Source organism: Peromyscus maniculatus, chromosome 18 (assembly GCF_049852395.1).
Source record: "Peromyscus maniculatus bairdii isolate BWxNUB_F1_BW_parent chromosome 18, HU_Pman_BW_mat_3.1, whole genome shotgun sequence".
Taxonomy (NCBI): Eukaryota; Metazoa; Chordata; class Mammalia; order Rodentia; family Cricetidae; genus Peromyscus; species Peromyscus maniculatus.
Window position 1 is genome coordinate 14,344,403 of NC_134869.1, and position 24,763 is coordinate 14,369,165.

At 41.5% G+C, this 24,763-nt stretch overlaps 1 protein-coding gene across 6 annotated transcripts in view; it reads right to left on the reverse strand.

Annotated features, from left to right (window-relative positions):
- Nucleotides 1-24,763, reverse strand: part of Ano4 (anoctamin 4) — a 394,739-nt gene that overhangs the window by 100,885 nt on the left and 269,091 nt on the right. For 4 of the 6 annotated variants that reach the window (XM_015998459.3, XM_015998460.3, XM_076554597.1 and 1 more), the window contains 3 exons: nucleotides 21,624-21,724; nucleotides 18,321-18,365; nucleotides 336-467 (listed from right to left, as the gene is read on the reverse strand). In XM_015998459.3, the coding sequence (XP_015853945.3) occupies nucleotides 336-467; nucleotides 18,321-18,365; nucleotides 21,624-21,724 (278 nt within the window). The remainder of the gene's footprint in view (nucleotides 1-335; nucleotides 468-18,320; nucleotides 18,366-21,623; nucleotides 21,725-24,763) is intronic. The other 2 variants (XM_076554596.1, XM_042263138.2) reach the window with 2 other exon arrangements.

The following is a 24,763-nucleotide window of genomic DNA, read 5'->3' on the forward strand; positions in this document are numbered from 1 at the left end:
CAAACACACTAAACTTTCATTCAGTATGGAAGGCACGTTCCGCTTCCTCCGTCTGGACTCTGAGCACTGGGAACGGACAGAGCCACAGACAGAAAGAACCTGGGTCTCTGAGTCACCATGGAGAGGGTCAGTCACCAAACACACTGGACCACTTGAAGCCTCCTGAGATGGGCGGATCATGGTTACACCCCCCCACCCCACCCCCGACTGGTATAAAAGGGATAAGGACAAAAGGCTCCAGAGACAAAAGTCTCCACGTCGCCCCGCCCACAGGGGCAGGCCCCACCATGCTGTCCATCCTTAGACAGATGCAGGCTTTCCCACCGAACACTCACTGATGGATCCTTTGCTGGCTGAAAGGGGCAGTGTAGCAGTCGTTCTCCTCCAGGTCTGGCAGTGTCTCCTTGTCCAGCCTCATTGGCTTCTTAGGTAACCATCTCCGAAACCTGCTTATTTGTTTATCGATCCTGTGGTACATGGAAGGCAAGACCAAAGGGTACAGCACGTCAGCATCACCCTGAAACACAGGAGGGAAGTCTCCACGGAGTCACAGAGACAACGCCGCTCCCTCCAGGGATTCTCACTACACTCAGAGCAGTCTCATTCTTCCAGATGGAGAGAAGACAGCTGGGGACCTGGTATTCGTTCAGGTTCACTAAGTGGCCTCAACATCACTATTGTTAAACAGATTTGGATTACGTATTCACCCGCATGTTAATGAATGGTGAACTGGTCGCAGGTGGGGAGGCTCTGGAAAAGGAAGTAGAGAGCCCTTTTCACCATCAAATGTGACATTTTGTAGAGGTTAGCAACGCAATTTGTGTCTAGAAAAGGTGAGGTCAGAGAAGAGCGTTAGCTGGGGTTAACTTGGGGCTGGGGCAATAGTACACCCCGGCTGTGTACAGACAACATGCGGCCCTGATTTTGGCTCTCTGCCCATCACACCTTCTCTGACAAGACAGCAGACAGATAGCTGCCTCTTTAGCTTTTGCCATGCTTTTCAAAGTGCAGAGTTCTCCTGTCCCTGGGGTACCAGGGCATGCAGGTGTCACTCGGGCCACTGTGCACAAAAACGTCAGGCGAAAGGGAACAGGCTGGTGATGGATTGTGGTTTATAAAAGACGTTTTCCAGACTGACATTACCCTCAGTCATCCTGACTACTGAACACACCTACCTTCCAACTGGCCAGTTAATAGAAATAGCTCAACCTTGCTCATAGAAACAACTAGAAGGATCAAAATGTGTATTTAAAATGTGTATGCATTGCACCCCAGTATCTGCACTATGGAATGTGTTCTCTGGGTGAGGAAGTACAAATACCAAGCAGCGTCTGTGTGAGGTAGGACACACAGGTGCCGTTTGCACTTTACACATACAAAAGAGACCCCAAATTAGCCAGACTAGACTCTTGATTTTAGGGATCACTGTGTTTGCTGGCAAAGGGGTTTACATGTGAGGGATACAGAAGAAACACATTTCCCTAAAGAAGAAAATATCTTAATGCTTTCTATATCTGCTAAATGAAAACACAGTGTTTGGGCAGGATTTATTTTTTTCCAATTAAAACATTTGTACACCAACTTATCATTTTAAGCGAACATGATGGTTATCGTTGTAGATAACTTTGACTGTGCTAAGGGATGTCCAGGTAGTTGGTAAAAACATTACTTTAGTTATGCTTCTGAGCATGTTTCCAGAAGAGGCCATGGCAGAGTGAGTCAAGACTTTGGCCATCACTAGTACACATCATTAAAAATGTTGAGATCCCTCATAGAAGCAGAAGGTGAATGGCAGATAAATAGAAGCTCAAAGAGCAAATTTATCTTCTGCCTCCAACACCCGGGCTCCAAGCCCTTTATACATGGACTAGGACCATGAGATTTCCTAGACCATGGCTAGCAGACTGCAGTTAATAGGATTTCTAGCCTCCACAGTCTTGTGAAGCTCTGTTGTAAAGCCCTATGTGAGTCTGAAGGACAGAGATCGTAGTGCTGATATCTGAGGGCAGGAGACAGTGGATGTGCCAGCTGAAGCAGAGAACAAATTTGCTATTTTCCATCCTTTGATTCTATTAAAGTTAGGTCCTCAATGGACCAGATGGTGTCCAACCACTTTGATAATGGCCAACTTAGTTTTAAATTCTTTAAAAATACTATTTTAAAAATTTTATATGTATGGAGTATTTTCCCCACACATATTTCTGTGCACCACACACATGCAGAGTCTATGGGTTGGATCCTCTGTATCTGGAATTGCAAATGGTGGTGAGTTGGCTTGTGGACACTAGGAATTGAATTCAGGTCTTCTTGAAGAGCAGCCAGTGCTCTTAACTGCTGAACCATCTTTCCAGCCCCAGTGGGCCAACTTCTTACTCACTCTACTGTTTTAAATGCTCATCTTGACTGGAAACACCCTCATAGACACATTGCCAAGTAATATTTTTTCCAGGTATCTGGAAATCCTGTGGCCTAGGCAAAGCAGCACAAAAAATAATGGTAATTTTTTTTGTACTATTTCCTTTATTCTCAGCATAATCAAGCCTCATCATGCCAACTCTGTCTAGCGGTAGCTGTACTCTGGCAGAGTCCCTGAATAAATACTCGAGCTACCTTAGATTGTTTCGCTCATAAAAAACCCTCTCTATCCCTTCATATATAGAGAAGTTAGAATTCTGCCCCAGGTTGGTGGAACCAGGAAAGAAGAGAAGATTGAAAGAGCCTAGGAGAGAGAGAGAGAGAACGTTCTTATCTCCATCACTTTTCTTCCTGTTTAAAGATACCTAAAGACATGAATATACACAACAGCAATACTTAGAATGCAGTGAGATGATGTGGCTTGGCGGAGCAGCATGACATAGCAGTTGAGAACATGAACTCTGATGTCCGAGTGTCAGGATTAAAATCCCGGCTTTGTAAATGTAAACAGCACCACTTCGTACAAGTAGACTAGCACTTTTATCTTTAAAATGGGCATTATGATAACATCCAGTTCACAGGGTTATAAATGAACAGGGATATAGATTACATATATTATACATATTATTCTTCGGAACAGTGTCTGATAAACAGTAAGTGCTGGCTTCTATTACCATATCTTACCCATTTCTAATAATACATAAGAATTTAAGCAAGCAGATGGGAAAGATGGCAGGCTATAAATCGCCTCCCTGTTACCACCTTAGGGAGAAGAACCAGTGCATGGAGGAATAGAGTTGGCTCCATGAGAAAGAAAGAACATCAGAAGTTCACAAAAGTGCTAATAAAACTCCTCAAAGGTGCCAACAAACAGATAAGGTCATGTTAAGAAGAAACAGAGTTACATACAGCTCAAGCCATAGAACGTTCTGCTTCAGGAGGGGAGGCAGAAGGCTTAGTCAAAGGCAGTTGATGGATCTGGTGAGAAAAGACTGGTAGCCCTATCCTCAGGACACATCTACAACCCTCACAGGTCTCAATTAAGTTGGTGATTTTGGTAAGACAGCAACCCCTCTCAGGGACAGGCCAAACATGGAGGGGGAATCCATTTTACCACTGTATATGACTTAAAGGTCAGGGACTGGGCACTGTCTTGAGGGGGAACCTATTGTTTAAAATGGAGCCATCCTAAGCTTTAAGCAATCATGGCAGTCATAAGCTAGGAAGATGAGTTTAACCTCCCTCAGTCCCAAAGCCACAGACCACCTTATCAGGCAGTTGTGAGAGCTATACACCAACAAGATGAAGAGTGCCGGATGCAGGAGGTTCAGAGTCCTCAGTCGTTGTGGCCCAACAGAGTAACAGTGGAGTTGACAGCCCTCAGCCTAAGTCAGCAGATGGAATCAAATTCCGGAACCATTCTGACCTCCATCTACTGCTCTGTAGCCCGAGAACTCTGAGATGTAGCCCCCGCTGTGAGTGGTCAGTACGTAGAAGATACTGAAAGCACAAAGACGGGTTCTTTCGCTATATAAATGCCAGTGCCATGACTGCTTCCCACACTTGCAATGAGCTTCGGAAATATTCCCCAGCTGGGGGAGATGTTTGGAGAACTTGGGGATGGAGAGAGAGAACTTGTGTCTAACTCACAGAATCCACAGCGAGGTGTGGGCAGTAGAGGTATGCAAAGAAGGGGGCCACCAAAGAGAAGACAGCTCTGGGAAACGTCAGACGCCCGTCAGATACAGACTCGATACAAGTGAGGGATAGGACTCTTGTCTTCCATCACAGGAAGACAAGAGTCCACAGGCTCAGTTGACCCTACAGCTCACTATGTGTAACAGGAAGTCTCCAAGGCTTTGCAGCCCAGGAACAAGCCACCCTAATACTCATTTAATTTGGTTCCCTATGCTTCTCCTTCAATTATTATTACTACAGTTTAGTAGTGTTTTTGCTGTACTGTATTAAAAATACTTACGCTTGTAATTCTTCCCTATGCAATTACCTAATTTCATTTTTTCAATAAACATTTTTTCACTTTCATTGACCAACCTTTTCTATTTTCCTTCCCCTCTGTTTCTTTTTGGGGCCATGTCCCCCTTTTGCAGTCTGCCCTGCTCTTAGTAACATGTGGGGTTTATTTTGAAGACCTTGCTTGTATTTTTCACTGCCCTGCTTACATCACTTCTCTTTTTGGTCGTTGCTTTTTCTCTTCCCTAGTATTTCACTCTTTTCTCTTCCCTTCCACAACACTCCTTGCCACTTTCCCTCTCTTTTTTATTTGAACCTTGATTCTCCTTTATTTTCCCTTCCCCATCTCCTTTACTTTACTCACTATTCACACGTTTATCTTAAATAATTTTTAGCTTCATAGCACATTTGTCTTAGTTTTCCCAGGTTCTATTTTTTTTCTATTGGTGATAGAGTAGAGGACCTTAGTCAATTTTAAGTATAATCCTGTGCCTTCCACACTTGGCTCTTACAGCATTTGTTTACAATCTTAGTGGTGTTGAGGATTGAACACTTGAGTAGAGGAGTATGGGAGAATATATTCGATATAATATATAGTAATATATGCATTTATGAGAGCTTGAAAATAAAAAAAAATCTTGGAAAAATAAACTTCTCAATAAGAAATCACCCCAAATTAGATTTATTGAGACAACCACACACACAAATTGCAACCTAGAAATATGAGAACATGAAAAAGCAAGGCATCCAGGTTCCTTTAAACAGTGGTTCACAACCCATGTGCTGTGACCCATTGGGGTCCAACAACCCTTTCACAGGGGCTGCCTAGGACCATCAGAAAACACAGATATTCACACTACAGTTCATAACAGCAGCAAAATTACAGTTACAAAGTAGCAATGAAAATCATCTTATGGTTGTGGTCAGAATTAGGAAGGCTGAGAAGCACTGCTCTAGAAGATCGGAACTCCTCAGCTCAGGAAACCACCTTGTGCCTAATACTAACATAAAGGAGAGAGAAAAAACAAATAATCTAGCCAACCAGGAAAATAACCCATAAAATTACTAGAACCTCAACAATAGCCTTAAATGTGAATAGCTCAACTATCAGCAAAGAGGAGAAGAAGAGCTAATTTGATTAAGAAACAAGTACTAACAATCTATTGTCCCCAGAAAAATCCCTCACTGGCTAAGATATTCACAGAGATGGCATCAAAGGATAGCAGTTAATCTATTAAGCATAGGGGAGGGAACCCCAAATAAGCCAAATAAACTGGTCTAGTCTACTCTAATGAGGAAATCGACGTCATGATAAAGCATCCAGAAGAAATAAAGCCTCTACATGTTAATAAAGGGAGCAATGCGTGCGCACACAGAGAAACATATATATGTTTATGTATAAAAAAATAGGGCTTCCAGTTTCATAAAACAAGTACTAATGAGCACAAAAGGTCACATAGACACTGACACAATTAAACACTAAGAGCGGATAGTTCAGTATTATACTCTCATCTTTACACAGAGCCTCCAGATTGAAAGGCCACAAGAAACCTCGGACTTAAACTACGTTAGTCAAAATGGACTCAACAGAGATCTTCATCATACTCTGACCAAAAGATACAGAATAAACGTCTTTTTAGCAGCCCATGGCACCCTCTCTAAACTAGACTTCATTCTAGGAAACTATATTAAAACTAACAAATACAACAGAATCACACAATTTTTTTCTATCTTGTCAGACTATAGGAGAATAAAATGAGAAATCAATAGCCAGGGGAACTCAGAAACTACTAAAATACCTGGAGACTGAGGAATACAATCTTAGTAACCAGTGAGCCACTGAAAATATGAGGGATGACATTCAAAACTTCCTAGAATCAAATTAAAATGATTCCTAATTTATCAGACCCTCTGAATACAGCTAAGGTAGTTCTAAGAAGAAAGCCTGTAACTATGAATGTTTGCTTTTAATATAACTAGAAAGGTCTGATAAATAACCTAATAATGCACCCCGAGGTCTTAGAAAAGCAACAAAAAGCCAAACTCTAAGTAGTAGGTAGCAAAAAATAAAACGAAACAAAAAAACAAAAAACAAAGATCAGTGCACAACTTAATGAAATGGAATTCTAAATAATCATACACAGAAGTAATCAAACAAAATTTAGTCCTTTGGGAAGACAAGATTGATAAACCCCTAGCCAAAAAAAGAGAAAAGAACAAAATTAATAAAGTTATGGATAGAAAAACAATGTTATAAAGAAGTCCAATGAAGTCCGGAGAATTATTAGGAAATACCTTGAAAACTTAAATTCTAAAATTGAAAAATCTAGAAGAAATGAATAAATTGTAAGATAACTATGAATATGACCTACCAAAGTTAAACTAAGAAGCTATAAACACATCCACACTAAACAATGCGATTCTAGCAGTAATAAAAAGTCTACCCACAAAGAAAAGCTAAATTCCCAAGATTTTTAAAGAGCAGCTAAACTAATTCTTCTCCAACTGCTTCACAACAGAAAGGATGGCACACTACCAAGCTTTATGAAGGCAGTGTTTCTATGATGCCCAAACCAGGTAAGTCACAACCAGAAAAGAAAACCATAAACCAGTTTCTCTGATGAATTTAGACATAAAAGTTCTCAATAAAATCCTTGCAAACCAAATTCAAGAACACATTAAGAAAGTAATATACCATGGCCAAGATGATTTCATTCCAGAGGCAAGGTTAATTCAACATATGCAAATCAATAACTGTAATACAATGGATAATTAGACTTAGGGACAGAAATCACAAATCACCCGAATAGACACAAAGAAAGCCTTTGACAAGGTTCCATATCTCCTCCTGCCAGAAGTCCTGAAGAAAGCGGGAATAGAAGGAACAGAGCTCAACAAAATAAAGGCTGCATAAGACAAATGCACACCCACATTCTGCGGAAACACAGAAAGCATTTCCTTTAAAACCAGGATGAGACGAGCATGCTCACTCTCCTCATGCAGTGCTTTGCCTTAGCGAGGACAGTGAGAAAAGAGAAAGGAACAAAAGGAACATACACAGGATAGGAAATGGAAGTGTCCTTAACTGCAGATGGCATGATCCTGGGCTTCAAAGGCTCTCAATGTACCACCGGAAAATTATTGGAGTTGGTACATACTTTCAGCAACAAAATAAAATAAATCAACATATAGAAATGAGTAGTTTTTCTGTATCAAAAATGGACTTGCCAAAAACACCAATGAAGAAAAGTATAACTTCAAAAACAGACCTAGGAACAAGAACAAAATATAATGACATATAGGCATGGAAATACTCTAATGAAACCCAATAGTTTATATGCTAACTTTAAAAAGTCGATAATTTTTACTTAAAAAAAAAACTGATGGATTATCACAAAGCTTTTTTTTCTTTTTCATTTTTTTTAATAGTGTGCCTCTCAACAGTTCCCTTTTGCCTTTAAAGTCAAGGTGAACTGTATATCAGAAACCTCCTGTCAAAGTTCACTTAGGCAAGCTCAGTGACTTCTTCCTTAATTGGACTCACACATTATTAGACTTCCTGTATTAAGTTGGTTGCCTGCCCCATGGCTCTTGGCTTTATTTCATCTGGTTGCCTTATAATCCATTCAAGAAAGAAGACATTGGCCCAGAGGTTTTCTGTAACAGAGCTTTTACCTGCCACACATCTCCAGCTTGCAGTACTAATCGGATTGCGTTTTGCAGAATCTGGGCTCTGTGTGTAGCGACTATGAATTCAGTCCAGCTGGGTAACAGCTCTCAGTGTGGACAGAAACAAATGAAGCTGTGTGAAAAATCAAACATAAATACTCAATGGGAATGAAGTGGCAGCTCTCAGCAGCCAGCTGTGGCACCACAATTTAAATGAAATGTGAAGACAGTAAAGAGAGAGCACAGTGGAGTAATGAAAATGATTAATTAATTGAAAAATGAAGGGTAAAGGAAGCGAGAGTGGAGCGAGGGGAGATTGACTTGGCAGAGAAAGTGAAGATGTTTCTTGTCACCATTGTGCTAAAACCTGTTTCTGGTGTCTACTGTAATGTCACCAACCTTCCTGAATCAAGAGGTATAAAACAGGGTAATAGTAATGACTGGCATCATTGTGGCCATCATCATCATCATTACCACCACCACCACCACCACCACCACCACCACTACCACCACCACCATCACCACCACCACCATCATCACCATCATCATCATCATCCTTTTGATCCTCAGGGTGATTAGGAAGTTTATAAATGACGATGTATGTGAAAAGCTCTGGAGAAGTCTCCTGACACGTAGCAAGCATTAATGATTTCTAAAGGAACCCTCAGGACTACCGGGAAAGTGACAGGAAGCAGAAGAACTGGATTTTAAAAACACTATAGTGCTGTCATCTAAGCACCTGGGAGACAGAAGCAGGAAGATCAGGAGTTCAAGGCCAGCCTGACTGATAAAATACCTGAGACCCTGACTTATAAAATAAAAGCAGACAAACAAAACAAGGCAAAATACCACAGTGGAAGAAAGACATTCAAAAAGAATGTTTCAAGTAAAACTGAGACATTTGCTGGGCTTAGGAGCATCGGGCTTTCCTTGGGAGCTTGCACAGATGCAGAATGAGGCATGGACCACCCAGGGTCTAAGAGACCTACTCCATGATCACTGCTTTTCACAATGACAGAAGACACCAGTACTCCAACAAGGCCAGTAGCTTGTGTGATTTCCTCCCGGTTGGCAGAATTGCTCCCAAAGGTGTTCTTCCTCTAATGCCAGGAACTTGTATACTAGGCTCTGTGGTACGAGAGCTTTGGAAGTTAGAATTATGGCTGTAGGACTTAGGAAAGAACATTCTGGTTGATTCAGACAAGATCAATTAACCACATAGGAAGTTAAAAGGTTAGAGAACTACCTCTGGATGGAAGCAATAGAGACAGCTGATGCGGAGATGAGAGACCAAACGAACCATGTGACCTACATGGCTGCCTTTGAGGATGAGAAGTCATAGGGTGCGTTACTTCTATAAGAATGATGTTCCATCAGCAGCCTGCAAGGACGTTGATTTCAGCCCGCTGATGGTATAAAGCGGGACTGAAAAAGTTAGCAACCTAAAGAAGTCTGGATGTACATTACCTTTCTGGGAGTCCAGGTGAGAGCCCAGGCATTATACCTTGATTTTGGCCATTGAAGACCCTGAACAAAGAAATCAGCTGGCAAGCCCAAATATAGGACTTCGAAATCAGGTTAATCATCTTGTGTTTGTGTGTGCAGCACAGTTCATGGTAATGTGTTATGTGGATACACCTCTTAAACACAGTGGTAGTCTGGCCTGCCCTAGAAGCCAGGCTGTGGCTAGCCAGGCACCCAAGGTAGTAAGGTTGCCACTCTGTGTCCTCCCACTTCCCAGGCAGGGAGAAGAGTCCATGTCTCTGACAGTGAATGTGAGCTCTCCTGGGCTGATCTCACAAACACCGTGTCTCCAAACTGCCAATGTCAGGCTTCAGCCATGCAAAGAGGAAAGAGCATGAACACCAGTGGGCTGGAAAGCATAGGGCTCACACTGGAATTCTCCAGTTCGTCTCTGTGTACCAGCGAGTCCTGCCATAAGATGCTCATCCCCATCAAGCTTTAGTGCCGTCATCTCCAAAATGGTCACCAATTATGTGTTCTTTATGCTAACAATGCTGTGTTGGTGGGGGTTAGGCAGTAATATCACAGGTATGTCATTGTAAATGAACATACTAAAGAACTTTGTTGCAGTGAGTAGAAAATCTTCCATATACCGGGATGAGTTAGGAGTCCGCTAGATTCTGATTCACAGTCTAGTTGCTTAGTTTGCTAACTGAGAGAGACGCTAGGTGAGTGTGAGGGAGATTAAGCCTCCCTGAGATGATGGTGCCTATCATATTTATGGTGTGGGCATCAATCAAGTTCATGAATGCCAATGTGTGGCGATATTTTATTCGTGCTGAAATGTGGTGATATTTTATTTGTGTGTTAATAAATAAAGTTTGCCAGGAGATCAGAGGAAATAGTAAGCCGTTTTAAGTAAACACAAAAGTCAGGCAGTGTTAGCACATGCCCTTAATCCGATCACTTGGCAGGCAGAGTCTCTGTGTGTTCAAGGCCATACAGGGAACAGAGCCAAGTGTGCTAATGCATGCCTTTAATGCCAGTACCAACCATAGATACCTGGAGGTCTGTACAGACAGGCAGTGACAAGGAAGTGAGGTAGCTGGGCTAAGAGCCAATGAGAGGGCAGAACAGCAAGACAATAAAAGCCTGGGTAGATAGGAAGTCTTGGTATTTTGGAAGTTGCAGAGCTTGTGAGGTAAGGTTGGTTGGTGGCTCTCACTATTTCCCTGATCTCTAAGGCTTTCACCCCTATATTTGGCTCTGTGTTTTTTATTTAATAAGACCGCTTAGAAATTCGGCTACACCAATGCTTACACAATTCCTCGGGTGTGCAAAGGGCTCCACTTAATGCTGGTCCCTAGGATAAAGAAAATGATGATGACAGGATTTTGAAGTACTGGGTTCCAATAGAAATTAAAAGGTTATAATCACCCCCTATATTCGAGGATCATCAGTCTGCATCATCTCTAACAAACATCTCACAATAGGTAAAGCTGAAGTTTACTGCGATATGTTAAAGTAGCAAAACGAGTGGACCAGAAAGCATTCCATTCATCTCTTAGAATAGGATTGCAGCTTACTTCCTAGTCTCCAGTGCCTGGAGATGGGTGGGGTAGGGAGACTTCACAAAGGCCTTGGCTTACTGATTTAGCATTGATTTTGCTTGGATATATTGTCACTTTGTTCTGTTTATCCTATTTACTGAGCAAACACCCTCTTACAGACTACACGGGCAAATCAATAAAAAGAAGATGGATCACCACTTGGGCATGTCTGGCCTGAACACAAGTTAATATCTGAACTACAAGGTGAGTTACTTTTATAGAAACCTCTTTGGATGGTGAGTCTAGGGTTTTCTAGCCTTTGTGGCAGGTAAGTTTCTAGAAAAACACCTGAAAGGAAACACAGGTGAACAGGCAGGTTTGCCAGCTCTGAACAAATGGCCTCCCCTGGTGGATCTTAGGAAGGCTTCATGTGAACACTGGGACCCTTAGGAAGGGCGATGACTAGAGAAAAGGTCACATGCAAAGGACCTTCCTTACTCCTGGCAAGCTGGCCTGTCAAAGGCCTTTATACATGATCTCTATGCATGATCCCAACTATAGGCATATCCTGAAGGACAAGAAGAAAATCGCTTTTCCTTTGAGCCCTAAATACCTAGAGGAAGTCAACACTAGTGATTTGATCAGGTGAAATTTATGAAACAGGCCTGCTGTTTTTTTAAATTTTTAGTCTTGAAATTGTGATATAAGTACATTTCTCCCTTCTCTTCCCTCCCTCCAAACCCTTCCATTTACCTTGTCTTAGTTAGGGTTTTTATTGCTGTGAAGAGACACCATGACCATGGCGACTCTTATAAAGAAAACATTTAACTGAGGTGGCAGCTTACAGTTTCAGAGGGTCAGTCCTTTATCATCGTGGCAGAGAGCATGGTGGGTGGGAGTATGGTGGTGTGCAGGCAGACATGGTGCTGGAGAAGGAGCTGAGAGCTGAGATTCCTACATTGTGACCAGCAGGCAACAGGAAGAGGTCTGAGGCACTAGGCGTGGCTTGAGCATATATGAGACCTCAAGCTCACCTCCACAGTGACACACTTCCTCCAACAAGGCCACACCTACTCCAGCAAAGCCATGCCTCCTAATAGTGCCACTCACTATGAGCTTATGGGGGCCAATTATATTCAAACCACCATAAACACTTACCCACTCTCCTTCAAACTCATTGCCTTTTTTTCCCACTAATTGTTATCATATGCCTATATGTATATACATATGCATTCCTAAATATAACCTATTGATTCCATATAATGTTACTTGTATGTGTGTTTTCAGGGTGAATTTGGCATTGGACAACCAATTGGTGTTCTATTTGCTGGGGAAGACCGCCTCTCGCTCCCAGCATTCTTCAGTTGCGTCTAGTTCTTTGTGCAGGGTTGAGGCCACACAGGCTTTTCCCTGTCTAGTTGGGTATGGTCGTCAGTGTCATCCTTGTTCAGCTCGTGCATGGGTGGTCATGTTGGTGAGATTTTATGGCTGACATTAGTAGGAGACACAGTCTCATAGCAAACTCCCTGATCCTCTGGCTCTTACATTCTTCCAGCCCCCTTCTCTTGCAATGTTCTTGAGGCTTCTTTAGAGACACTTGCTTTTCCCTAGACCAGCATATTCTAGACCCGTGTCCTAACAGTACATTTGGAGAGAGGGAGGCTACAGATGAGTTTTTCTTGGTAGTTTTTCCTAGCAGAGGAAGCTCATAGCCCTTGTCTGCTGGAAGTGAAGTCCTCCTGGACTCCCAACAGACAACAGGAGGCTTGGGTTTCCCTTTTCTCTTCTTAGAGTCAGGTCCCCTGCATTCACAGCATCTCCTTGGATAGGAATTAGGTGTCTTTGGAAGCTAATGCTTCCTCTTTAGGTCACAGGACTCGTATTTGGAGCATAGCCTAAATATCTTATAGATGAGTCCAAGGGCCCTGGAACATTTGCATATATTAAATTTTAATAGTAGGGATGGAAAAATACAAACCATTCCTCATTCTGCTAGTATGCCCATCTGATATGACTGTAATAAACAGAGCCTATAATGCATAGGGTTTAGCATTCCCTCGGTCTAGTACAATAAAGGATAAACTTAGGCAGAATGCCCACAGTGGGGGTGGAGGGAAAGGGGGAGTTATGAGACTTCAACTATAACTGCCCACAATAATTACATTTGTTACATTACTTTGTAATATTTTCTGAAGGTTGTTTTCCACAATCATTTTATCCCAGAAAAAAAAAAAATCAGGCAAAGAAGAGATGATAAACTCCCCCGCTTTATTGAATAGATAATTTATAATGCCTGTAAACCTGCCTAGAGATTAGAATCAAAGCAGTGTTTAATAGACCAGGTACAAGGATTAAAAGGCACTTATTACAAATACATGAGTCTGAGCTACATGAGGATGTTTTATGGGAGTTGGGTGAGTTTTTTTATATAAAGATGTTTATGAAAAGGTGTTTTATTCTTGCTAAAAAAAAACTTTAGACTTGTTTAAATATGTTTATCCTTTAAGGAGAGTTGGGCTGGAGAGTACTTTCATGGGCTAATGGAACTAAATATAATTTATGTAGATGAAATTAAACAGTAAATTGAATGCCCACATACAGTATGGCAGGAGAATTTCAGAACACTGAAGGTCAAGTGCTTCGTTGCTGGGGTGCTATTAATAACACAAGGGGCAGCTGTGCTTTTGAACTTGAATTTCAGAGTTAGCTACAAGAGGTGGATGCTCTTCATCACTTCAATTAGTCTATCCTGGGGTGAATCGCTGAGTAAAACATATAGCACGCTTTCTTCTTAACTGCTTTTTATTTTATTTTATTTTTTGGTTTTTCAAGACAGGGTTTCTCTGTGTAGTTTTGGTGCCTGTCCTGGATCTGACTTTGTAGACCAGGCTGGCCTTGAACTCACAGAGATCCACCTACCTCTGCCTCCCGAGTGCTGGGATTAAAGGCGTGAGCCACCACCGCCTGGCTTTTAACTGCATTTTAAATTAGCCACTAGGCAGAGGGCTTTAGAAAGTACCAACACTTCACTCCAGTGTTGTCCAAAACAAAATGCTGCATGCAGCAATGAAGATTATCTCCAGAGAGCCCTGCCCAGCCAATGTGTCATCCTTACTACCATCATTGGGGGTTCTTTTTCTTTTATTCTGGCACATTCTTCCAGTATGTTCCATTGTCTCAGTTGTTCCAAGATTGTAATTTCCACACTGAAAGTCAACTTTTTCATGATAGAGGTTAGTGTTTTTAAAGCCATTCTTCTAGTTCTAGAGGCAAGCTCACGTTCCCTCAAACTATGTCCTCTTCATACTTGAAGAACATGGTCACAAACTAAGTCTCCTCTGCTTCCCTGCTGTTGACTCCTGTTCTAAATCCTTCCTGTCTTTCCCCTTCTTCCATACTCCTTATCAAAACAGCACTGAACACTATTTCCTGTGAAACTTGTCTAATGACTTCCATTCTATAGCCATGATTCCTAGAACTATTGTCTTTAGCACAGAATGTGTTGTGTGCCTATAATCTCAAAACTTGGGAGGTTGAAGAACAAAGATTTCTGCATGTTCTAGGTTAGTCTGGGCTATATGGTGAATTCAAGGTCAGCTCTTCTTGAAGTGAGATTCTGTCTCAACCAACCAGAAAGATACAGCAAAAGCATGTCTCTCTCCTAGCAGAATCAGCATCCTTTACTGTTTAAAAGAGAGGTCATTTATCAACTACATGTAGACTTATTGAATCAGAAACCCAGCTGTTGAGTAATCCTGACTCATATTTGAGAATGCTGTTTCCACAGAGAGTGCTACTATGGCTGTTATTACTGACTTGTAAATGTGCTGAATAGATTCTCACTTGTCGCCACCCACCAGAAGCTGGAGAATGCACACCTCTATGTAAACTTGTTTCTGGTGCTGTTGATGTCAACTGCTCTTGATTCCCCTTCTGTTCCAAGACTGTTCTGTTCACCCTCTTCTGTCTCTTCTGGTCCCCTGAATGCTGCTTTTTAAGAGAAATTGCCACGGGGTCTCTTCTCTTCACTCTGTATATCTTTCCCAGGAAACCCCATACATCCTCCTGGCCAGAGTGATGGTGTCTGCCACTCATGTCCAGTTGGCTTGTCTAGCTCTATTTTTCATTTAGATGGCTTCACCATCAGTCCCTATGGCCTACAGGACACCGATGCTCCTGCAATGTACTGAGTTACAATGAAGAGGTTTTTTTCTTTTTCTTTTTCTTTCTTTTTTTTTATTTTGAGACAGGGTTTCTCTGTGTAGCCCTGGCTGTCCTAGAATTCGCTTTGTAGACCAGGCTGGCTTCAAACTCAGAGATCCACCTGCCTCTGCCTTCTGAACACTGGGATTAAAGGCATGCACCACCACTGCCCAGCTAATAATGCAGAATTACTGAAAGAAGGCCACTGTCTTCCTCATCACACATGTACGCTGTCTTCCTCGTCACACATGTATGCTTGCTGGGTCTCACCCCTCTCGTGCCTCCAGCTGTATTTTTCCTCCTCATAGGTAAAGATTCCCTTTCCGCTCCCCATTTCCAAACACCCGTGAAGTTTCACAATTGTATCTACTTTCCTTTGTTTTGTTTTGGTCTATCCGGGAGGCAGAACTATGACTGAAAATGAAAGCTGAGGAGAAAAGGAGAAAAAACTGGTAGAGGGAGAGGGGGGAGCAGGGAGAAAGACTAGAGAGCACAGGGAATGAAAGAGAGTGAGCACGAGAGACTAGCTGGTACGGCTTACTCTAAAGAACTTTCTAGTCATCAGAGCCGCTGACAAGTGGACTATGCATGTCCCCATCTCCAGCACGTTCCAAGATGAGATGGATGGCAGCCGAGCAGAGGATGAGGAATCTCATGAGTGACTGGACTTGCTGACATCGATGCCTCCCCCAACTGTGAGATTCTCTCTCCTTCTGCCATCATGTAAGTCTTCAAGTCTTTCCATCCATCTTCCATCGCTAAGCACATACTTCAGCCAAAGGTCAGTGTCTCCCATTTTAGCCAGACTTGGTTGTGTGGATGTGCGTGGTGTGTATGTGTATAATGTGTGCATGTGTGTGTATTGTGGCATGTGTGTGTTGTATACATGGGTGTATTGTATACTGTGGTGTGTGTATGTGTGTGCATGTGTCCACCTTTCCTCCCACTCCACTCCTCTTACACATGTATGAGATTCATGAATTCACTCACCCCATATATTAGGTACTAGACGCTGAAAATGTGAAACAGAATGTACTATCCTTGGATTCCCACACCATCCTGCTGAGGAGATGGGAATCTCTGCAATAGACTGCAGCATGAGGTGACAGGGGTAAAGGGTACCAACTGGAGAAAGGGAAGTGGCATCATTGGCCTACTCAGAAAGTCAAATCACGGGAACTGAGTTTTGCAGTCTGGGTCGGTACTGTCTTGGTGAAAGTAAAGGAAGTACTATCCAGAAGGGCTACTCTGCAACAATATGTAAATCCAAGCTGCATAATGCATTCGGGAGCCATGGGCATTAATATAGATAAGGAGGCAAGAGATGCATGAAGACATTTTATCCAGGTCTGTGTTTAGGTCAAGCCTTTTCACTTCATTTTGGTCATAGAGGACAATTTGCTTTCAAATCATCAGAACAAAGACAGGAATATAAGGAACGGAGCATCAAATGGATCCTAGAAGTTACCGTGGAGCAGCATGTGCAGAATTCAAGAGGCTGACTGGAAGAGTGCAGAGCCCAGTACAACCCTGAGGTGTAAGGCATACGCTGTGCCAATAGGGGCACAAAAGTGAGGACTTCATGGCATACACATGGCCACTTGGCAAATAAAATCAGGGATTGCTAGAATTAGAAGACTAGTCTTCAGAAGAAACAAGAACAGAGTGAGGCAAGAGGTAGAATAGGAGGTATATACACACCTGAGATAATTTTCACAAATATGACAATCACCTACGAACACAGGCTACGCATGAAGCCCTCAGAAACCCCACAGGGTAGAAACGAAGTGTTTTTGTTTTGCAGTGGTGGAAACAGAAGTGTGGTGGGGCCCAGAAATCTGTGCTTTAAAACTCTCCAGGTAACTCTGGTGCTGGCTGAAATCTGAGAACTATTGACACGGGCTTGAGTGTGGTACAAAGCTTCTACCAAGGAGCGTTCTGCGGTCAGGGAGTAATCTAAATCACGGTGAGGGAAAACGCCAGACCTATTGCCTAATGAAAGAGCTGCACAGAGACGTGGTGAGAAATCACAACCTCTCAGTTCCCGTGGAAGCTGCTCTGCTTGCCATACTCTGCTGGTAAATGCATACTTGAGGACACCCACCGACCTGCATTACTTACCATTCTGCACAGGTTATAAATGACTATAAAGAATATATATTATATGTTATCTTTATGTTACATTACTTCTTTATGTTACATATAGACTACAAAGAATATATATTATATGTTACATATATTCTTTATGTTACATATAGACTATAAACATTGGGTCTACATATTGAATCTCACTGAACTGAATTACCTTAATGATTTTTAGAGAAACCCAAGGGATGCCCATTCAAGACATAAGTTCAGCTCAGGGGGAGGAGGTATATAAGACCAATTAAGATTTTGAAGTTAGAGTCACCAATGATCACAAAATGAAGCCAAGTCGAGGATATCACTGATATTTTCCCCTTTTCCTTGGCTTCTAATAGAACAACAAGGAAAACAAGCTTTGGAAGGACACAAACTACAGGAAGAACAACATTCGTCCAATGGGTTTTTTTTTTCCTGTGCAGAGTGCCATAAGAGCTCTCCCCTACAATGTGAATAGCATATCAACCAAATGTCACCGATACTAAGGACTCTCCCATGATGCAGGAGTAGCCACCAGCTTTTTGACAGGGTAACCACTTGCCCTTTGATCTCTCAAGTTACGAACAGTGGAGGGAGAAATTCATGTGGAAGACAACAGCTTCCAGGCTAAAATTTCTCTGATCGGTTGGGATTTGGGGCAATCATTTTTACAGGTTGGGCCAGACAAGGGACAACCTCAACACCCCTGTAGATGCTGTTGCGCATGCTCCCAGGTGGCCAGGGAAGGGGAGGACTGTGAGAAGGGCATCTGCAGCTTTATTTGTCAGGCTAGTGTGAAAACGTTATTTTGGGGATGTGCTTGGCAGTCACGGTATCATCTCCCATCCTCCTGGGCTTGTTGGTCCTTGTCATTGCTAGAGTACATCATCAGCAGACAAGACCACAGGGACAGAGCGAGCTACTCACCTGCTCATGAACTTGTACCGGCGGGGCAGGTAATAGATTTTTCTCCTGGAAGAACAGCAAAAATGAAGCCAGTCGAGAAGAAAACCCACCGTCAGTTACAGTTTGAACTAGCAAGGGAGGAAAGGAGATCGGAGATAGAAGCCTGTAAGAGGTGAAGAAGAAAACACTAAAGAGAGATTAACAAGGAGAAGTGAGTCAGTACAGACATCCTAGGGGACGGCGCCTATCACTGCTTCTTCCTCTCATTACTATCATTTCTTCAGGGCTGCATCTGGCCTACAGCACATGCACAGGCAGAGTAATAAATTGGAGGGATTAGTATTTTGCATGGATTTAGTGGAGGTCGACTTTCATCAAGGGAAACTCGGAGGACTAAGGGCAGCAGACATAATTTAACAGACGTGTTATTATTACATTAAGGTAATATTTATATAGCAATTTGGGTTTACAGGATACTTTTATCACGATCTTGATAGAGGTATAAAAACATGTATTTCACATCTAGTACAAGAAAAGATTGTATCAGTAGTCAACTATAAATACCCACATGGGCATAACTACCTCCTGACTGCTGACAGGTGAACTAACCAGGGAAAAACACACAATCCTAGGAAACCAAAAAACCAAGAATGGGATACAATAAAGATCTGCTATGTTGCTTCACTTTAGTTAATTTTTAAAAATATTTAAATGAGAACTCTGGGTGTAATTTGAGAGCATGTGTGTTGGACACCTCATTAGACGCAATCTCTTTACATAGTTCAAGTGTCTACCAAGGGATCAATCATGAGATGAGGGCAGGTCGGGTGCATTCTGCATGGTCACTGGGCTACTTCACTTTTTGCAAAGAGGGGATTTTACATATCAAACAATATCTGCCACATTTTGGTCAACAGTTGCAGAGAATACGAAGTCAGAGATTTGGGCCAGGCAGAACGAATGGACAGGCAAAACATGGAGTTTTTAGGATATCATATTCTGTATGATTCTACATATGATTTTATATGATTCTACACAATGACACATATTTATAAACCTGTATATGAGTGGGCCATAAGCTTTAGACTTTAGTTAATGATATGTTATTGCTCCATCAAAATTACACATACCCATACTAACAGGAGATATTGGTAAGAAAACTGTAGAAGGTGGGGATGTGGGACACACTGTGATATCGGCCCAATTTTCTCTAACCCTAAAAATGCTCAAAAAACAGTCTATCATTTTTAAACCACAAATTTATGGACATAGAGGTACTTCAGAAACAAGTTTATTAGAAATCTCCCACAAAAAGCTATTTTTACATTTCTTTTTATTAACTGTAGAGTTAAAAAGGAAGAAAACTAAACCTGAGATTTAGAAGCACTGTCTTACTGAAAGAAACAAATCATGTAAGATACTTTGGAACATTTGAGTTTAGCTAAATTGATATCTGTACATGTTCCTAAAATGGTATGGTCGGGAAATTCCTCCTTTGGAACTACATGTGCCTCAGGCTAGAACCACACGTAAAACCAAGGACAATATATGCTCATGAAGGTTTGCATGCATCGGGTCGTAACAGGTGATGCTAAGCTCAGGTAAAACCATATCAATATTAGTGAGGCCAATTACTCTCACATATGACAGCATTTTCTCTTCAAACTGCTTTCCTGTAGGAATTCCTGCATCTGAGAGTAGATTATTATTCAAATTCACTTTCAGTTTACTGCTTGCATCCTGGTCTATTAGTGTTGCATTATAAAACTATTCATGCTACTCGAGGCAGAACTTCTCTGCCATGAAATGTACATGCAATATATTTTCTATCATGTGAGGTCAGGCCCTTCAGATGTGAAATCCTTCCAAGTACTAAGAGAGTTGGCTTTGTATTAGCATCATTCAGGTTTCTGTTTCCTTAGGTTCTTTATTATAGAGATGTGTTCTTGCTAGAGGGGTTGTAAGTTTTTAGACTGAGGAAGGGTTATTAATTTCTGTCTAAATGTAATTTAGAGTGCTTTCTTTCCCCTTTGTTCTTAAGCATGATACGGTATTAGTCTACATTACATAATTATTATATCATCAAGTAACAGGATTTAATTATTTTAGCATAGCCTCTTTCAGCACAAACCATGGTTTTTCTTTCCTTCTTATTGTTTATTTACGTGTGTGTGTGTGTGTGTGTGTGTGTGTGTGTGTGTGTGTGTGTTTGCCCTTGAGTTCTCAGCTTTCCTTTTCAACATTTTAAACACAGAAATAAATCATAAGACCAGGACTATGCTTATCTATTTTGAGAATTTTGCCTCCAGGAAAACAGATGCTGGAAACCTTAGCCTATATGTTGACTTGATATTAGGACATAGAGACCAATAAAGAAAATAAAATGTCCTGAGAGATATATTACAGGCTTATGAATGGAAATTGGCCTTCTGTAAATCTGTAAACCTGTAAATCTCTCTCTCTCCCCCCCACCCCACTACCCCTTCTGAGTTTAGCAGACCACTGGTTTCTGTAATTTTAACAGCCCACTAAGAAGCATTTTGAGAGTCGATACCATCTCACCTAATTCTTGCCATTTATCTTGGTCTTATAGGCAAGCTGAAAACCCAAAGTACCTCTCACAAGTCATTTTTGAACTGTCCTTGGCGCTAAATCCCTTTGCCTTTTAGCAGATTCTATTGGTGATTCCCCCCACCCCCACCCCACTCTTCCACACACATCTCTGCACTTGTAATTTCAGGTTTACTATCTCATTTTGTTTTTAATCTAACAAAGGAAAAATCACATCTCCTTAACCTATAATGAAATAAGAATAGACACTTTGAGACAAAGGAAAATTTATCCTTTTAGGTAACCTAGCAATCCATATAAAGTATCTTTATTCACCACCTTGGAACAATTAACAATTATTTGTACTTATATAAAATTTATGACGTCTTAATTTTAAAAATAGATTATTTTTTAAAAGTCATATTTTATGAAATTTCTTAAACTTATTTCTTGGAAAAAACTGATTTTTAATTTTTTTGTGGAAGGTACTGCTCAGTAAAGACCATGGTATATGGTGTCTAGCTGTTCAAGGCATTACACAGAGATTCTAGAAATGGCATTTTCAAAATGCAAATGCTACTTGGAAATGCTACTTGATAGCAGGCAGGAGATTTATTTGCATTTTCTGAACATTAGGAAAATTTTCTGCTTTAATGACTTTTCCAGCCTGTACTATGCTTTTATTTGTTCCAAGAAACAATGTCATTAGGTTTACCATGAAGCGGCAGAGAGAGAGAGAGAGAGAGAGCAGCAGGGAGACACATTCACACCTACCTGAAAGGCATCCTTACATTCATTTGCTCTGCATATCTTCCAAGGACTTCCCATGGGGCATGCAACTTCACAAAGATAATGTCACTATTTATTAGAGAGGACTGAAACAGAGAAAAGAAACTAAATTGAAAAGTATATCAAAATTTCCTCCAGTTTCAGTGCAGCTGGAACTGGGAGTGTTTGAACTTGGAGTTTATAATGTGGGGCATTCTTTGGCAATAAGCCAGTCCCTTAAAGTGTGCACATAGCCATTTAACAAATATGCCCCTGTTCCACGCACCGGGGACACAGCTGTGAATAAAAGAAGAGGGATGTTTACATTATCCATAAATATTTAAAAGGGACATATGTGGAAACAAGTTTAAAAGAGGGGGATAAATTCAGGTAGTGGTGAACACTGTGAAGATGAGATACTGGGAAAGGGTTGTGTGGAGAAGGCACACATGACTTTAGACAAGGGGTCAAGCGAAGGCCTCTCTGGGGTGGCCTGAGCTGAGACCTGAAGGAGGCACAGGAACCTGCTGGGTAGAGTGTGGGAGGCGTGGGACAAGGTGAGAAATTGCTTGGTGTGTTCAAGGGAAGGAGGAGTGGCTGAGGTGAAGTAGAGGAGGGACATTAGAGGCCGAGAAAGTGAGCAGAAGAGAGTGTACTGTAGGGCACTTCCTAGGCTGTTGGGTCTCACTGTTAGAACATAGGGAAGCCATCTTGATTTCAGTGCCCAGAGATCACCGTGGCTTCTTAGTGGAGAAAAAAATTATAAGAGAGAGATTTACTGAAAGGAGAGAAAGAGAGTCAGGAGATGGTTCAGTGGATAAAGCTCTTGCCATACAAGCATGATGACTGAAATTCATGTGCCCAGAACCCATATAAAAGCCAGGTAGGTATGACCCTGCTGTAATCCCAGCACTGTGGAGGCAGAGGTGAGTCTGTGAGGTCGAGGCTCATCAAGAGACCCTGCCTGAGTAAATGAAATGGAAAGCTATCGAGGAGGATACTTGTTCACAACCTTTATAGTCTTTGCACATGCCCACACATGTGAACCCACACACATGCAAACACTCATACAAACATGGAAAGTTATCAAGGAATTCATACAAAGTAGAAAGCTATCATGGAGTGTACCTGATAGCAACCTTTAGTCTTTGCACATGCCCACACATGTGAACCCACACACATGCAAACACTCATACAAACATGTGCATACATCACACACTCATACCCCCTCCCCAAAAGAATAAAGAAAAGAAGAAATACTCGCAGCCGACAAGATGAAAACAAGTTGGCAAAGGATACAGAGACGGAGGCACCAATGAGACAAGAGATCTGAAGCTGGGCTGGTACCAGGCAGCTTTTCCCAAGGCCTGCATTGTGTCTTTGGGGGCTTTTAAATTGACGAATTACTCGGATAGGGAAGTAAACTAGACCTTCACACCCTGATAAGCTCCCTACAGATTTTGGTCTTTGCCTATGGGAAGAAGGATGTGAATGACCAACTGCAAAATCTTTCTTTGGACTTTGCCTCCCATAGGGAGAAGAGAGTAATAGGAAGAAGTAGAGAGTAATCCAAAAAGTCTAAACATATAAGGTTTACCCAGATCCTTCCTATGCATGCGGCTTGCCATTTACACTGTTTTGTTTTGTTTTTTATAAGTCAAGAATGTTAACTTTATCAGCTCCTCCCAATTCTCTCTGCTGATAGCTAAGCCCTTATACCCCACCCAGGCCCTGACCACTCTGCCCAAACTTCCCTCGTCTGCCCAGCTCCTGGTGCTGATAAGTAAGAGCTCCTTGGTTCCTAAATTCCTTTCCCACCCTTCCTCAGTTTCCCTAACTCCCGGTGCTAACTGGTAAGCAGTCTCCAGACCACCAGCCCTAGGTTTCTATTCAACTAACTAAAAATGTGCAAATTCCAGGGCAAAACTAGAAACAGCTTGAGAATCCAAGATGTGTCATCTCCAAAAATTATCAATCCAGTAATAATAGACCCCAATGAGAATGACCTGGAAGAACTTCTAGACAGAGTTCAAAAGAATGATAATAACTACATTCAAACAACTAAAAGAAGTTAGAGTCTAAGGCATGGATAAATGAGGATGTCAGCACAAGCTATGAGAACAGAAACCAATTGAAAGAATTACTGAAGAAAAACCAAACTGAAATTATGCTAGAAATGAAAAACTCAAAAATCCAAATAAAACCCTCAGTGTGAAGAAAGCCCCACCAATAGAATGGATCCTGTGGAGGACAGGTATCAGGACTGGAAGACAAGGTAGAGGCTTTGAACCACTCAGTAAAGTCAGTGACAAATTTATAAAAATCCACATACAAAAGTTGGAAGAGCTTTGAGAAATCAAGAAAAGATATAACCTTTTGGATTATGAGCACAGACAAAGGAGAGGATATCATGTCAAAGGCATATATCAGACTTTCAGTAAAATCAAGGAGAAAAACTACTACACTTAGAGAGACAGATTGCCACCTAGGTACATATGTACCTAGGTTCTGCCCACAGAACCAGAAAAGAATATCCCATGACATAATGTAATTAAAGCACCGAAAATAAAGGACAGAGGAAGGATATTGAAAGCTACAAGAGGAAAAGGCCAAGCCTCTCAGGCCCCACAAAATAATACCTGATTACCCAACAGAAACTTTTTTAAGCCAGACAGACCTGGAAAGAAGTATTTCATGCCCTAAAAGATCACAACTGTCAACTCAGATATTATACCAGCAAGCCCATCTATTAAAATTGAAGGAGAGATAAAAACAGATTAAAGGAATTTATGACCGTTAAGCCAGATCAACATGGGATACTGGTATACTTCAGTCCGAAGAAAAAGATAAACACACCAAAGAGGTCATAAGGAATAAATAAATGCCAGGACAGTTAATCAAAAGAGATCTAAGATAACACTACAAAATCAACAAAACGATAGGAATTAAATAAACATTTTTCAGTAGTAACTCTGAATATCAATGGCCTCTATTCCCCAAATAAAAACACAGAAGTTGATTGGGTCAGAAGACAGGATCCATCTTTTTCCCACCTCCAAGAGATAACCCCTCACCATCAACAACAGACAACAATCTTAGGGTGAAGGGGTTGGAAAAAGTACTCCAAGCAAATGGAACCAGGAAAC